This window comes from Fragaria vesca, linkage group LG6, assembly GCF_000184155.1.
Source record: "Fragaria vesca subsp. vesca linkage group LG6, FraVesHawaii_1.0, whole genome shotgun sequence".
Taxonomy (NCBI): domain Eukaryota; kingdom Viridiplantae; phylum Streptophyta; class Magnoliopsida; order Rosales; family Rosaceae; genus Fragaria; species Fragaria vesca.
The window spans coordinates 31948636-31963759 of record NC_020496.1 but is presented as its reverse complement, the minus strand read 5'-3'; the positions used below and the strand labels follow the sequence as shown (position 1 = coordinate 31963759).

The following is a 15124-nucleotide window of genomic DNA, read 5'->3' as shown; positions in this document are numbered from 1 at the left end:
CCAAAAAAGGAAACACATTCCCCCATACCTTATTCAATATAAAAACCTAAAAGCCGTGATGGGATTTTACTTAGGACCATACCCATGATTAATTCTCCAAAATCTAAGCTAACCCTAAACTCCCAGATATTATATTTTTACTCTTGGATCAATATTCTTCATAATTAAAAGTGAACAAAGAATTGCGTAAAGCTACTGGGATAACCTAGAATAATTAACAACCGCCACCAAATTTCCCCCGTTGTGTTTTTGCTAAACTAGCTCGCTTTCTGCTTCTTTGTATCAGACACATGCATGATAAGAAAATCTCTAGCAATCTGTGATGAGACGTTAGATTCAGAAACAACAATCTTCTCTGCAAAAAGAAAAAGAGACACCCTGCAGGCTTCAGCTAGCTTCTTATTCTCATAGGAACAATAAAACTGGATTACTTTTTCTTAATTTGCATGAATTAACTAATTAATCAAGAAGAAGAAGATTATGCAAATTAATTGATTAATTTCCCTTTGTGAATCATGAACCAAAGCTCTAGCTAGCTGCTCCCCAGGTTATAATTAACATCCTCAGCATCAACAAAGTGATTTATCTCATTGATTAAACTAAACAGAATGAGAAAAAAGAGAAAAGAAACGAAAAAGGAATTAAACTGGGGTAGCTAGTCTTGATTAATACGTACTGGCTTCTCTTACTCTATGATGAGCTTCTCTAATTAAGTACTCTCTTCCTTATTAATTATTCTTCCAAAAGGATCAAGAAGAAGATGACGAACCACCGTTAGTGACACCGTGCGGGTGATCGCGGCCAACCTGGTAGTGATGGTGATTCGGGTTCGGGATGTTGCCCAGGCTCCCACCGCCGTTGTGGTGGTGGTGGTTCGGATGATCGTCTTCCTCGTCGTCGTCGTTGCTGGTGTTGTTATTGTTGTTGTTACCGTTCATGTTGTTGTGGAGTTGTTCATCAAGAGAGGTGTTGTTGGGGATTCTAGCCGTAACGGTGGCGCTAATGCCGTTAAGAGCGCCACCGCTACCGCTGACGACACCGTCGCGCTTAGCGAAAGTGTTCTTGTTGTTGTGCATCCACACTTTGAGAACACCTTTGTCGACTCCGATTTCGTTGCAGAACTCATGGACGATGTCCTCGTCGCGCTTCTGCATCTTCCACCCGACTCGTTCCGCAAACTGGAACATCTTGTCCTTCTGTTCTTGGCTGAACTTGGTCCGGAACCGCTTCCTGGAATTAGGCCCGCCGGGGGAGACAATCTGACCGCCGTGGTGGTTGTTCGGATTGTCGGAGAGTCCGGTGGAGAGAGCTAGCAGCATGTGGGGAGCTGATGGGTAGTAGGAGGAGGAGATCGGTGGCGGGGAAGCTGAATTGGGGCTTCGGTGTCCGATGATTGGCGGAGGCGGGTGGTGGCGGTGGTGGGGCTGGTACTCGATGACATGAGTCGCCGGAGCTACAGCCGGGATATTGTCCTCCGGGTCACGGCGGTGGAAATTGCGGTGGCATCCGCAGGCAGCGCATTTTAGCGAGGTGGGGTCGGATGGGGTGGAGGTGGGGGAAGGCATGAACTCGCCGCAACCGTCGAGGGCGTGTCCCCCTAAGCTGGCGGCGTGGTTCTTGAGGCATTCTTTGTAGCTGACGACTACAGGCGTCACGGGTATGTTACTGTTGTGGTGGTGGCTGTGGTGGTGGTGGGTTGGGTTGTGACGTTTGAGGACGCCGTTGCTGAAGGAGATGGGCTTGGCTGGCTGGATCCGGGTCGGAGTATCACTGTCGGCTTCCGGGGACTTTGTGCTGGCGGTGGTGGTGGTGATGGAAGGCGCTATATCCATCACTCAAACATCTAACAGTTTCAGAAACCGAGACAAAGATTAAACAAGAGCAATTAGAAAAGTGTGGTGGCCAGTTTAAGGGGTTAGGGTTAGGGAGAAGTAGTCGTAAAGATTAGTGTAAACTCGACCCTCTTCCATGGAAGCTAAAGCTAAGGTTGGGTTTGGGTTTGGGTTTTTTGAAACGAAAAACAGATAGGAGAGAAATGGTTGGGTTTAGAAGAAGAGAAGAGAAGAGAAGTGAGAGAGAGAAGTTTGATGATGGCGATGATGATGAGCAGTGATGACTGTCGATAATAAAAATCTGGGTTTTGTGGTTGTCCCTTCTTAACCCACTTGTTTCTCTTTTTTTTTTAACCCTGGTTTTTTTCTAATCATCCCCATGGTTTAGTTGGTGGGCCCCCTCCCCCGGGGTTAACATTGTTGTGTTGTAATAAATACACCTTAGCACCACACCCTTGTATGACAGTTTTTTCCCATTACAAATTTATTTCCCTAGAGTGGTCTCCTCAAACTATTCTGGCTCAAGGTGAATCTTTCCGGTCGGACCGTGTGACAAAAAAATCGGTGTATTTTTCCCTGACAGTGTTAGAGTAACCCAACTGTTTTTCTGACCTAAGACGGAAATCTTCAAAGAGTGTATGTGTGGAATGCTACAATCCGATGAAGTTTATTCTACAAGTGAACCGGATCAATATTACGGTCGGACAGCCAACCCCAAGATGTTGCCCTACTAAAAGAGTGACTGAGGCTATCATTGGAAGTGTAATGATGACTCGGTTGTAGGCCGGGTTGATCCGGATAGACAGTTAATGAGAAAATATAAATTAGAGGCCCTGCAAATCTCAGACATTGACTGTAACCCATCTTAATCTTTTTGTCAAGTTGCACAGTGAGGGGTCTGGACCGCTCCCACAGGTAAACCTTTTTCTTCTTTGTTTTTATCATATCACTCTCTACTTTGTGCTTAGCCACTCACAAAGACGATTCCACCCCATAATCACAGCCACATTAACCACGGTTCACATGGGCAGGGCTGGAATTTGGACTAATAAGAACGAATCTGTGAAAATCCAGGGTGTTTAGGACACCACGTCCTCCATAAATTAAAGGTATCTTTGTCGCGGCTTTAGAGAATTTTTCGGACGCGGAAAGGGGTCCTTCCCCAAACGACAACGTTTTCAGGTGCTCTCGCCAGTAAAGTAAACCGTACCGTTAAAACTGGGTCGTATAGGGCGCAGAATTATTAGACTACTGCATGGGAACGTAATCTTACTTAATACGTAATAAACCAGCTTGATTACGCGACACGTGTTAAGCTCCTCGTATACGACGACACGTAGGCGCCTAAGGACTGCCACGTTGCTTCGTAATACGGTTCGTACGCGAATTTTTAAGGTCAATGGTCAGCCATACTAATCTAATTTTAGGAAGCTGTGGTTATGTACGTGCGGGAGCACTGTAGCCGTTAAATGTGGTGGCGGGTAAATTTTGAGGGTCTGAGCGCACTGACTTTGTTGTAAATTCTGGGGTGCGCCATTAGCGTACTTTTGACGGATCGGGGGTAATTAATTCGGGGGTTAACGGTGAAAAAGAGGGGGCCGGGGGGTGGGGTGACGTCAGCGGGCCAATGATGAAGTAGCTAAGGTTTAAGCATCGAATTGTGTGTTAATCCACATCCGTTGCGTCCACTTGCATCGAAACTCGCAACCCGTGAGTTTTATTAAGGATATTGTTTGGATTTTATTAAAAGAGAAATTAATTTGGTTATTTCTTATCTGGAAGTTTTTAACCTTCCGAAAGAAGTGGTAACATTCTTGTCCTGAGGCCAACACTTGAAGTCAATTTTACTGAACAAACAACGAAAGTAAGAATATAAAAGAAGGTAAGAAAACTATACTGTTGTTCCATATGAGAAAGGCACGTCAAGTATGAGAAAACTTCAAGTTTTGCATGCCTAGCTTGGGAGTAACTACAAATCCTCCCTCTTACAGGAAAACTACAACAAAATATAGCTAGTAATAAAACAAGATACATAAGTTGCACGAAGTTAACATATTCTCATGTGAAATCGATAATTCTTTATCAATATGCGTAAATAATGGGAGGCGAAATTTACATTCTCTATTTTACAATTCATACTCTCACATTTCAGTTCCCTAAATAATTGGTCTAATTAAGTTACCAAAAGCTTGCTTGATCTATATAAATTGTTTTTAGATCTATCATTTCATGTGGAAAGTAATAAAGGCGGTAGGGTTCTGATGAAAGTTGTGTATCTGTTAACTGTATAGTGTATACATGTTTTCCCTTTATCGTAATTAAACAATGCATTTTTCCTTGAAAATGCAATTGTGTTGCTAGATTATTGTCACATTTGGATGTGTTAACCCCTATAATTGTATGATCATCTTGTAAGGATTAACCGATAACAACAATGTCTATTCAAACAACAACAACAAAAGTGTCCAACTCCATTCTATGTGAATTCAACTATGCTTTGGTTCATGGTTGAGGGTGCAGAAGTCACATGGGAGTACGAACTTAACTATCATTACTTCATTAGGTTTAAGTTGATCCTGTATTTACGAATATACATGGTTTATGTCCACAAGTTCACAACTACTCGACCAATAGCAAGCTAGCTAATGAACAGAAACAAACAGATTGAGCTGTATGATGTATGAGCGCTCTACGACTTTTGTCCCAAATATCCTAACTTAACTTGTTCCCGGATTCAATGGTGGAACCCGGTACGATCTCCGACCACTACATATGCATGGGACCCGAAAACAAATTGCCACTTCTGAGAGCCAAAAAGCTCCCCGATCAAGACCAGAGGCTTCAAAAGGGACATACCACCCGCACACCCACAAGTTTCCCATTCTTAGGGACACTCCATCAAATTTTATCATCATCCATCCTCTAATAATCACTTCTTCTCTTCTTTATCGACTTCGATCACTTAATCATATCGCGTAATAAGCGAAACTAATTAAATTTCAAATCAACGTACTTACATACTGCTTCATTCTCCGATTCAAGCTAATATTCAGATTAATGATGGAAATGTAGAACATGAAATTATAGCAGATCGAGTAGACAAATTAATGATAATCTGGTTGTTGATGGTACTGAGGCTAGTTTCCTACATGAGCAATAATAGTGCTTCTTGTTACCCAGCTTGCACAACCTGAAGATAATGTGGCACAAATGTTGAAAGCTCAACAACCCAAAATATAAACTAATTATAGATCTTTGAAGGGAAACAACACTCCTTCAATCATTAAATTAACAATCAATTAATCTAGCTAGATAGCCAGCCAGGGATGTATTTCGACCCTCAGACAATTCCCCACCATACCATCTAATAATAATGGTCATTTCACATATAAATACGCACCACAATCATTGAATACAAGTGTGATCGATGTTGATGTTACAAAGGTTATTAGTCTTGATCAAAATTTCAACTCAATTAAAATCTAATTTGGCCGAATGTTTTATTTTTCAAAAGTTGTTACGAATATATGAAATGACTGATTAAGAGTCGTAATACAAATGCACTATCATTATCTCTAAAGTTAGGAAAAGAGTATACAACACACCTTCTCTTCACGTCATACTAAATATATGGATTAGGGTGATAACTGATAACCTTAGAATGGATAAGAGGAGCTTAACCAACTAATCCTAGGAATTATTGTCTCGTTCTCATTTGAGTTTTGGCATATTACTCAGTGTACCTAATCACAATTCTTAGCTAACTAATTGAAACCATACAGAGCTGCATATTGCTTTTCATTTTCTCTGGTGCATATATGAGTCATATGCAGCTAAATGATTTGTACTAAAACCAAGTTGCTCAATCACTTAACCAACCCAACAAAATAATTGCATCAATTTGACCCTTTTTTTATGATAAATACCGAAATGAACGTACAATAACGGAATTAAGCATAAGGTGCTAGAAATGAATGTGAGCTCGAGTTTTCCAAGATGTTTTTCTTAGTAATAGCCTTTTACGTCCGGTGCTAGAAATGAAGAGATGGAATGCTAGCTTCAAGTCCAACACTAGGGCAAGTAATTATAAAAAAAAAAAAAAAAAAAAACAAATAAAGAGAAACCTAAGGCGCAAGCATGTATGTGTTTAATTATTTTAGGGTTCGTACGTTACTTTCTTCTTCTTCTTCTTCTTGTCCTTTCAACCTGGGATCTCAACGGGGAAGTTAGATATCACATTAACTCGAGCTCGATGGGGTCATACGTGGTGAAAGCTGCCTACGTTGTCACTGCAGCTTAATTAGATTGCTTTTTAACTACCCCTATGTCTTTGGGTAGGGAAATAAATGAGAGATTGATTGGTAGAACTTTAGAACTACAAAATCTGACCTGACTTAGTAAAGTAGAACTATAAAAATAAAATAAGTAGAATTATATATATATATATCTGAATTTATCATCCAAAGATTCCAAGCTTACTCGAAAGTTTCTAATTTATACTCTTCTCAAAAAAAAAAAAAAAAAAAAAAAATTAATGCATATAGATTAGTAGAGATGGACTGTTTGTATTTTTTTTAATGTCGTTTCACACAGATATCAGTTTGAATGCTTAGATCATTTCTCACAAAAATCTATGTGAACTAATAGTTGTTCACACTGATTTCCTATCTCATAAATCAATTACGATTTTGAATATAGGGTGTGACCCATGTAAACTATTCGTATGGATTTTTTTATCCGTGTGTAATGAACATTAGCCCCCCCTCCAGAGAGCACATATAGCCATTTCGTGAGTGTAGCGTGACTAATAGCTTGTTCTTATTGAAATCCGTGTGAGATAGTTTTATTTCACACAGATTAAAATCTGTGTGTAGCCTTATTTTTCTAGTAGTGAGAGTAACCAAAATAGAAGTACTCGATCAGTAGAGAGGGACTGTTTGCACTTTTATGCTTCCCACGTAATGGGTTAAGGCAACAACCGGCAGCATCACTTTTATAGAGCACTTGCACTTGCGTGTTTCTTCTCCAAGGTAGTATGACCTACATTGATCGACATCCATCCCAATTAGGCCATCCAATTAGGACTCCAACTCTAATTGGATCGAAAAGCTAGCTTATATATGGATGAGATTATCTCACAACCTCTATACAGATCGATCTTCTTTACTTTATAATCTTGAACATGTAAATCTAGCTTGACCGTAAAGTGTTAATCCTTGGCAGCAAAGACACGCCTAACAACATGCAACACCAGAGGAGAGTGAGTACTAGGTGCAATTGTTATTATGGAAATCGAAATTATTGCAGAGCAGAAATACTCTCAAAGACGGAAACTGCATGATGACCTTTCCATTTTTAAGCACACAGTTCCTTGTTGATGGAGCTACCTTTGAGCTAGGGTAAATTATGAAGATGAAAAAACATACTGAACTTGATACTCTCAAAGACGGAAACTGCATGATGACCTTTCCATTTTTAAGCACACAGTTCCTTGTTGATGGAGCTACCTTTGAGCTAGGGTAAATTATGAAGATGAAAAAACATACTGAACTTGATTGCTCCTGGTTTTTACAGTGTCATCAGCCTGATGCAGCAGCAGGGTTAAAACAGAATTAACAGATGGATAATTTCACATTCGTTTTCGATCAGAGTAAGATTCAATTATGAATGGCCTAAGTCTCTGAGCATAACCTATTACCTACCCGATATTAGAAGGACGACGATGAAGGAGACCATGCATACAGAAGATGCCTGAGATGAGAGACAGCTTAAATTTCCCATTAATGGCGTCTGACAAGTCTACCTAAATTTTGTTAAGTTGGTGCGCAGTTTGTGACTTCTTCTCTGGAAGGGATCGAATCGAATAATCATGATGAGGTTTGTGTAGGAGTTGCATACCCCTTTTAACCAATGCCACTGATTTGTCTTCTCTGCTGGGCTCACTACTCTAGCTAGATCATTGCACTAACCCTCAACGTAACTAGCTACCTACCTTGTGGCCAATTCAATTGTAGTAGTCTGATGACACTGATCTATGCCAATCTTGTGTCGAAGAACAGAGAATGCATCACTGAAATGAGCGAGTCAAAGTCTAGCTGATCGAGTAACGAAATGTTCAAATCTGGCATGGGATTCATTGATATAGATTCAGACCTGGAGTAGTCGAATATAACCTGTAACAAGAAATTGAGCATCAAAACTCATAGTTGTATTTGAGCTCGATCAAATTGATGAACTATAAAGATTGTTTGGGCCTGTTGCTTTGCAGGCATGTTGTAATTTGGGTCATTTTGCATTGGTTGCAGCTAGACAGGCTAAACAAGGGCCCAATAACTCGGATAAAAAACAGAAGGTAAAAACGGGTGGACCCCTGAGCCCGTTTTGACCCACTAAGCCACGCATGGTCTCCGCCTAGCCCGCAAAAAGCCCAGCCCGAGCAATTTTATTTTTAGTTTTTTAATTTTTTTTTTATTTGGTTCACCACGTTCAGAACGAGGTCTATTTGGTTCAGTGTTGAATCAAAACCATCTCCAGTTCTGCTCTTGCGGAGTTTGCATTATGGGTAAGTCTTGCTATTTTCTTTGGTTCTGTGTTAGATTTGGTTATGGGTTTTGAGATTAGGGATCTTCTCTTAGTCGCTTTGGTTGAAAACGATATCCAGATTACGTTAACTATATATGTTTTGGGAGTTGGAGAAGTTTATATGTATAGTGAACTCCTGGAAATTTGGTTGTCTTGTGGTATGCCTACTTTGGTATCGTGTTTGAGAGTGATAGATGAGTTGTTGAATCTGTGCTGGTATTGGTATTTAATTCCGAGAAACGGACACATAAAAATTTGGTCTTTGAAGATGAGAGCATTACAGAAAAGGAAGCAGCAGTGTGTGTGTGAGAGTGAATGTGCCACTATTCCATCTATGTGTTGTACTTTTGACTTGGCTTAACATGGAAATGTATGCTTTGCGTTGCATTTTCCCAGGAGGAGAAGGAAAGAGAGCTGCGTGCTGTCGAAAGACTTCGAGGCCTTAGAGTATGAATACTCTATTTCACTTGATAGTGGATTGCTTTGCTATCAGTCATATTTGATGAATTTGTTGTATTTGGACTATTAGGAGATATAAAATTCCAGAGGATACACATGCTCTTCTTCGGTCTTAGCAAAATATCAGCAGGTTTGTATTTGTGATTTTCTGTTGGTAAATATTTGGATTTGGAGTTCCCTGTACAGACCAACCCTCTAGAACGGAAGATGTTGACAGTGTTTGCCATGAAATTGAACTCGAGTTGGACATAACTGAATCAAGGCAGGATCAATAGTTCATGAGAAAAGGATGTTTCCATTGAAGCTTGTGCTCATGAGTGCTACCATGCCAGAGGAAGACTTCAGAAAGGTGTTTCCTGATCCACCCCAAGTTATAAATGTTTCGTCCAGACAATTTAAAGTAAGCACTCAGTTCTCAGTGACAATTGAATGTCATTATATCAATGAAGCATACAAAAAAGTCATTATATCAATGTCTCAAATGGCATGGAATCATATAAAATACAGTGGATTAGTAACGCATCAGCGATTCAACGCGAAGGACGAGCTGGAAGAACAGGACTTGGCCACTGTTTCCGCGAACGTTTGACATTGAGTTTCTTGACTGTTCTCCAAAGTCCTTGTTGACGGTGTTCTCCTTCTTTTGAAGTCTATGAAAATACCGGTGAGTAAAAAGAAGTAATTTTGTTCTTGATCTTGTTCAATTTTAATAACCGAAATGTTTGTATATTGAATTTATGTTAACTGAAAATTTTATTCAAATTGAACATTCTCAAGTTTTCTTTTGGCAACTTCATTCTTAGTACGAGGATATGGATTAACTCTGTGCATTCCCCTTGTTATTTCTAATTCGTTTTGCTTTAGATGTGTCACTGTCATGATTGTTGTTCATTCTTTCGGGTTGTCCTTGCTAGGTTTTGAGGCAATCATTTGTTGCCTTAGAACCTAACTTTCTTTCTGAAGCTGTTCTTTCGGATTGTTCTTGCCTTGCTTTCTTTTGCTACGTACCATAAGATTATTCTGTGCATTCTATTCACTCAATTAGAATACAATGCCGATTGCTTTCTATTTTTACGTATGGACTGATCTTGTAATTTTTGTTTTCTATTTCTGTGCGTCTTAGATATCCAAATTTCATTTTCGTCCTCCTCCAAATGGTGATACTAATGAAGCAGAGGATTGCTTAAAGCTCCTCGAAGCACTTGATAGAAAAGGAGAAGTAACACCTTTAGGTAAGGCCATGGCTTGTTACCAATATTTTCTCACCAATCTAAGATGCTCCTTACGGTTACTGAAATCCTAAATAAGAAAAGTTATTCCCGGCCTAATTTAGTGCTAGCATATGCAGTTGCAGCAGCTGCAACTTTGAGTGTGTCTAATCCATTTCATGGCCAATTTAGAGATGTTTAAAGAAAACACTATAACTTAGGTCTGGTGGAAGTTATATTGCACCAGTTAACAGTGAGAATATGAAGCAGCAAGAGATACTGATTAAGAAGTGAAAACTTCAAGTGCTTTGTGAAAACTTTCATAGCAGTAGCAGTGATGCTCTGTCAAGAGCTTATGCTAGTGCGTGGCTATGAACTTTCCAAGAGCGGAATGGGGTGCTGCAAGAAAAATGCTCTTCACCTGGAAACCATGGAGGAAATATCCAAGCTGAGAAAGCAGCTCCTCAAACTTGTCTTTAATCCATTTGGTGTTTATGGAGGTGTGAAGGAATTTTCATGGATCTATGGTAGTCAGAAAGGTGTTGAAACTTGAAAGTGTTTGGAGGGATGATGAGAAGCCTCTCAGTGTTGATGAGGAAGCGCTCTTACACCAAGCTATCTATGCTGGTTGGATAGGTAGGGTTGCCAGACGCATTAAAGGAAATGCATATATCAGGCCTGCATGGTCAAACAGACTGTGTTCCTCCATTTGCAGTCACCTGTTTCTAATACTGCTCCCGAGTTTTTGGTGTACAGTGAGTTGATCCAGACAAAGAAACCTTTCGTGTACAGGGTTACTTGTCAGTCTATATTGGCTTGTCAAGTATGGTCATCTTGCCAAGTATGATCGGCAGTATGACTACAACCTTCGTGGGAGCTTCCACAACATTCTTTGCCAATTAGTAATTTTGATCATAAAGTTGCAGTTCAAGTTTTTGCTTATGCTTTGTTTTGGATAGGCTAAGACCTCTGCGTGAGTCCATCACAGAACGTCCCTCGTACTGTTTTAAAGCCACAGGCAGCAGGTCGAGAACGGGTTCATAGTCTCTTGGTGTAGCTGTAGGAGAAAGAGATGTCAGCTATGCTAGGTTGAGAGACAGGGCCGGTCCAATGTTTTGAAGGACCCGGTGCGAGAAAAAATTGGGGCCCTTTGTGTTGAGAAAAAAAACTTGAAAGAACACTGATTATATATATCAACGACGTAAAACAAATAGTCCACTAATAAATGAAGAAACAACAGATACAATTAGCTATGAAAAATTGATCTTCTTGCACTCTTATCAGCAAAGTCATCAATCAATTTTTCATTATCAAGTTTTTCTAGGAATTCACTCTCAATTGAAATCAAAGCTAATGCATTCAATCTTGTTTGAGTCATGGTTGATCTCAAACAAGATTTTAGCAACTTCAATTTAGAAAAACTTCTCTCTGGAGATGCCACGGTCACTGGAACAGTCAATAATATCTTGTATGCAATGAATGCATTGGGGAAACAATTCATTCTTTGTAAAAAGTTTAGTATTGCACCTGCTGTTTTTGTTTCTTTTGGTAGATGATGTTGTATGATCTTCAATTCTTGATATAGTTCATCTCCATCCAAACCTGAATCAGCTTGTCCCGAGCCCTCTTTTCTTTGTAGCTTCCTTTCAAGATTTCTTGCAACGAGCCTTCAAATCCTCATCAACCAATGAATTCAACTTATCAGATGTAAAAAGGAATCCAAAAAGATCTTCATATTCCTCATATTGCTCAAACCTTTTCTTCAATGATCCAATTGTTTGATCAACTATGTATAAGAAATAATGAATTCTAAAAGCTTCCTCAGCAGATTCTTGAGGTGTTTGAGAAGACTCACCTGAAAGCTCATCAAATTTTCTCTTTCTATATATATGTCTCTTGTCAGGAAAAATAGGATCAATCTTCATTGATGAAACAAGTTCTTTTGCAGTATTGATGGCTTGTCTGAATCCGGTTTCTTTTGCAGTATATAAACTTCCAGTATATAAACTTCCACTGGACAAAAAAAAAGGGGCCCTTTGCCAGCCGGGGGCCCTGTGCGGCGGCGCCGACTTGACCGCCCCAGGGCCGGCTCTGTTGAGAGAGGTGTGGGATGAAAGTCCATACGAGTTGTATCTGGAAAACCGAAACAGGATTAACAAGAATTTTTACATGAAGTTTAAGGATATTTGGGTCTAGAGGCTTTGCTAAAGGCCTAAAGCTGTTTTCTAGAAAACATGGATCAGACAATGGCTGGTTTGGAAACTGTAACTTGCATCCTCTCGTTAATTTATAGTCTGCTTCTTTTGTAGCCAAAGAAACATACCCCCTTCTGTCTTCAATGACGACTATAGAATACAATTTTGAGTGTGTCGCATTAGAAGTTATAGTTCATCAGGAGATGAGCATATAAATCGCAAGGGGATTTCTATATAAGTTCCTTACTGCATAATTACACATTTTTGTTTGTTTTTCGATCAAGGATCAGTAGATTCGTAGAGGATCACAACCAAATCAAAGAATATAACCAAGTTCTAAATTGTAAACAGTTTGAACCAGCCATCCTACATTGTCGTCTGGTGGTAATGGTGGAACTGAATTTAACTCTCTCAAGTCTCAAGCACCGTTACTATCCAGTCACGCATGTCGTGGTGATATGGTGAAATATGACACCGTTTAATCACGCATATTGTGATATGCCGGGCAAGAAATATTGTCGTACGCGTGTATTATTTTTTTGTTGGCATTCACGTATATTGTGATATGCCGGGCAATAAATATTGTTGCGTGTTTTTTTTTGTGGCAAGATAATTTATGTCGTCTAAATATAATTTCTTTTAAATACCCAAAGTTATGCTTATGCAGTTATGCCAAAGAATCTTCGCATCAGTGATTAGGATACCAACACTATCACAAGAGATATCAACATGTTTTGAAGACCAACAAGAAGATTCATCAGGTGTAAGAGAGGATGAAGCAAAGATTGAGGATGTGTTTATTGTACTTTTGACACAAGAGTCGAGTGGCTGGGCCAAACTGAATATGCAGATGATATCTTCCATGTGGAAGTTTGATCATGCTCACATGAAAGAACATGAATAGTGCTAAGGTATTACCTTTTCTTGCTTCTTTCTCTAATGCACCGTGCAATCCACGACTCCTTTGTTTTCTATATTGCAAATTGCGTAAGCTTCATCCTTTCCCATTTATGTAATGGTTATCATAAACTTGTTTTTATAAGTGGACCATGAAACAACTTTAATTTGCAATTTGCATTCCTCAAGTTGGTGCCAAAACAGCCAACTTTCCGCTGCCAAACTTGGCTAGTATGAACGGCTGATGTAGAAAAATAAAGAATATCTTTCCTATTGGAGAGAGGAGTATGACTACAAATTCCCCATAGAGCAATCCCTTGCTCAACATTCAATATTTGCATACGCTAGAAGCAAATTGCATGTATTGATTTGGTTAGCTTCACATGTATTCTAGCCTACCTTCTTTCTAGGTCAGTCGTTGAATAAATCAAAATTTACCAACATAATATATATCGAACATGATACATGATACACATAAACTCCACTTGTTAGACATTTCGATTTTGAGGCATTAAACTCTCGTATTTTCTTATTTATGCGACGTTACAAACACACAATGTACTAATGTACCAATGCATATTGCGTTACCAAACAAACTTAGGTTTAAACAGTAGATAGTGTTAGATGAAATGCCTCCGCGATCTCGCTGGTCCATGACTTCACATCTTGACGGTTATCTTGGGAGGAAAAATGTCGGTGAAGCAGTTGAAAAATTGGACTAGTGTGCATCGGGAGGGAGCAGAGAGCATTAACATAGGTAACATGCAAGCAGTGCCATTTGAGAGAGTGATCGAGTGTGTATGGGAGATATGGACCATAAAACGAAAGGGATGGGAGGAGCGCAGGTTTTGCACTTTTGTCATATATATCGGCCCGCAGCAACCGCAGCAGCAGCGGCAGGAGCAAGAGGAGTGCTAGGACCCCCCAAGTAGCTTTGGGTCATGTGCTCTCTGCTTACTGCCTTTAGTGCAAGGCACATGGTAAGAGACACAAAGACCCTGCCTTTTTTCAACCCAATGATTCTCCTTTTCTCATTTTGATGCTCTCTTCTCTCTTCTCTCTTCAACCTCACTTAACTACCTCTACCTTCCTTCTTCAATGCACCACAGAGTAACAGAAAATAAGGATACAGTTAGTTCACACTTCACCCTAGCCCAACTAGTGCCCTTATCTCCGGGTTGGGTTCCCTTTTGTATGGCTGAGCTGCCCTTTATACTTAATGACTTCATTTGTATCAACCAAACCAGTTCACCTACAAGGTTTTCTTCCCATTATGGCTCACCATTTTTGTACCACATACAATAACTACTGCATTCTTGCAGTTCTGTGTTTGAAGACAAATGCATTCACTTCTGGCTCAAATAATTGAGGGTTGTTTTCACATTTCTGAGCAGTAGTTTGGTAGTCATTTTCGATCTTAGTCGTGTCGAAAATTTTACAGCGGGTTGAAGTATCGGTACATTGAAGCAGTAGGAAACTGTTAACTTACAGATTTTACAATGTATTGGCGTTCTTACAAAGAAGCAAGTAAAACTCAAAAAACTTGCATAATCATATCCCAGACTGTTCTTTTCTTAACAATTTTCATCTGTGATTCTGCCCAATGAGAAAATTTTCACATTTTAATACCAATCCAAGACAGTGCTGCAGGAGCCATGAGCCTATGATAATGCCTCTGCTATATGCTATGATATTTTAATCTCACATCCCAAGTAAACTGATGAAGATATTTTCCAAAGTAATCATGACTAAATCTGACCAAAGTTGGATAATGTTACCCTCTTCTCCATTTCAGCTACATTCTAGCCGCCTGATCAATGTGCTTAGAAACGTGTCCTTTGATCCTGAGCTTTCCACAACTAGCACCCCATGTGAGTATCTCTACCCAACAAGTTTCCAACCCCATTGAATCATTGTGTATTCCACTATTTATACCCCCCAAGAACCACCA

At 39.7% G+C, this 15124-nt stretch overlaps 1 protein-coding gene across 1 annotated transcript; it reads right to left on the bottom strand.

Annotated features, from left to right (window-relative positions):
* Positions 1-480: 480 nt before the first annotated feature.
* Positions 481-2124, bottom strand: LOC101291847. The gene has a single exon (XM_004304253.1). The coding sequence runs from the start codon at positions 1830-1832 to the stop codon at positions 750-752; it is 1083 nt and encodes a 360-aa protein (XP_004304301.1). The 5' UTR covers positions 1833-2124; the 3' UTR covers positions 481-749.
* Positions 2125-15124: the final 13000 nt, after the last annotated feature.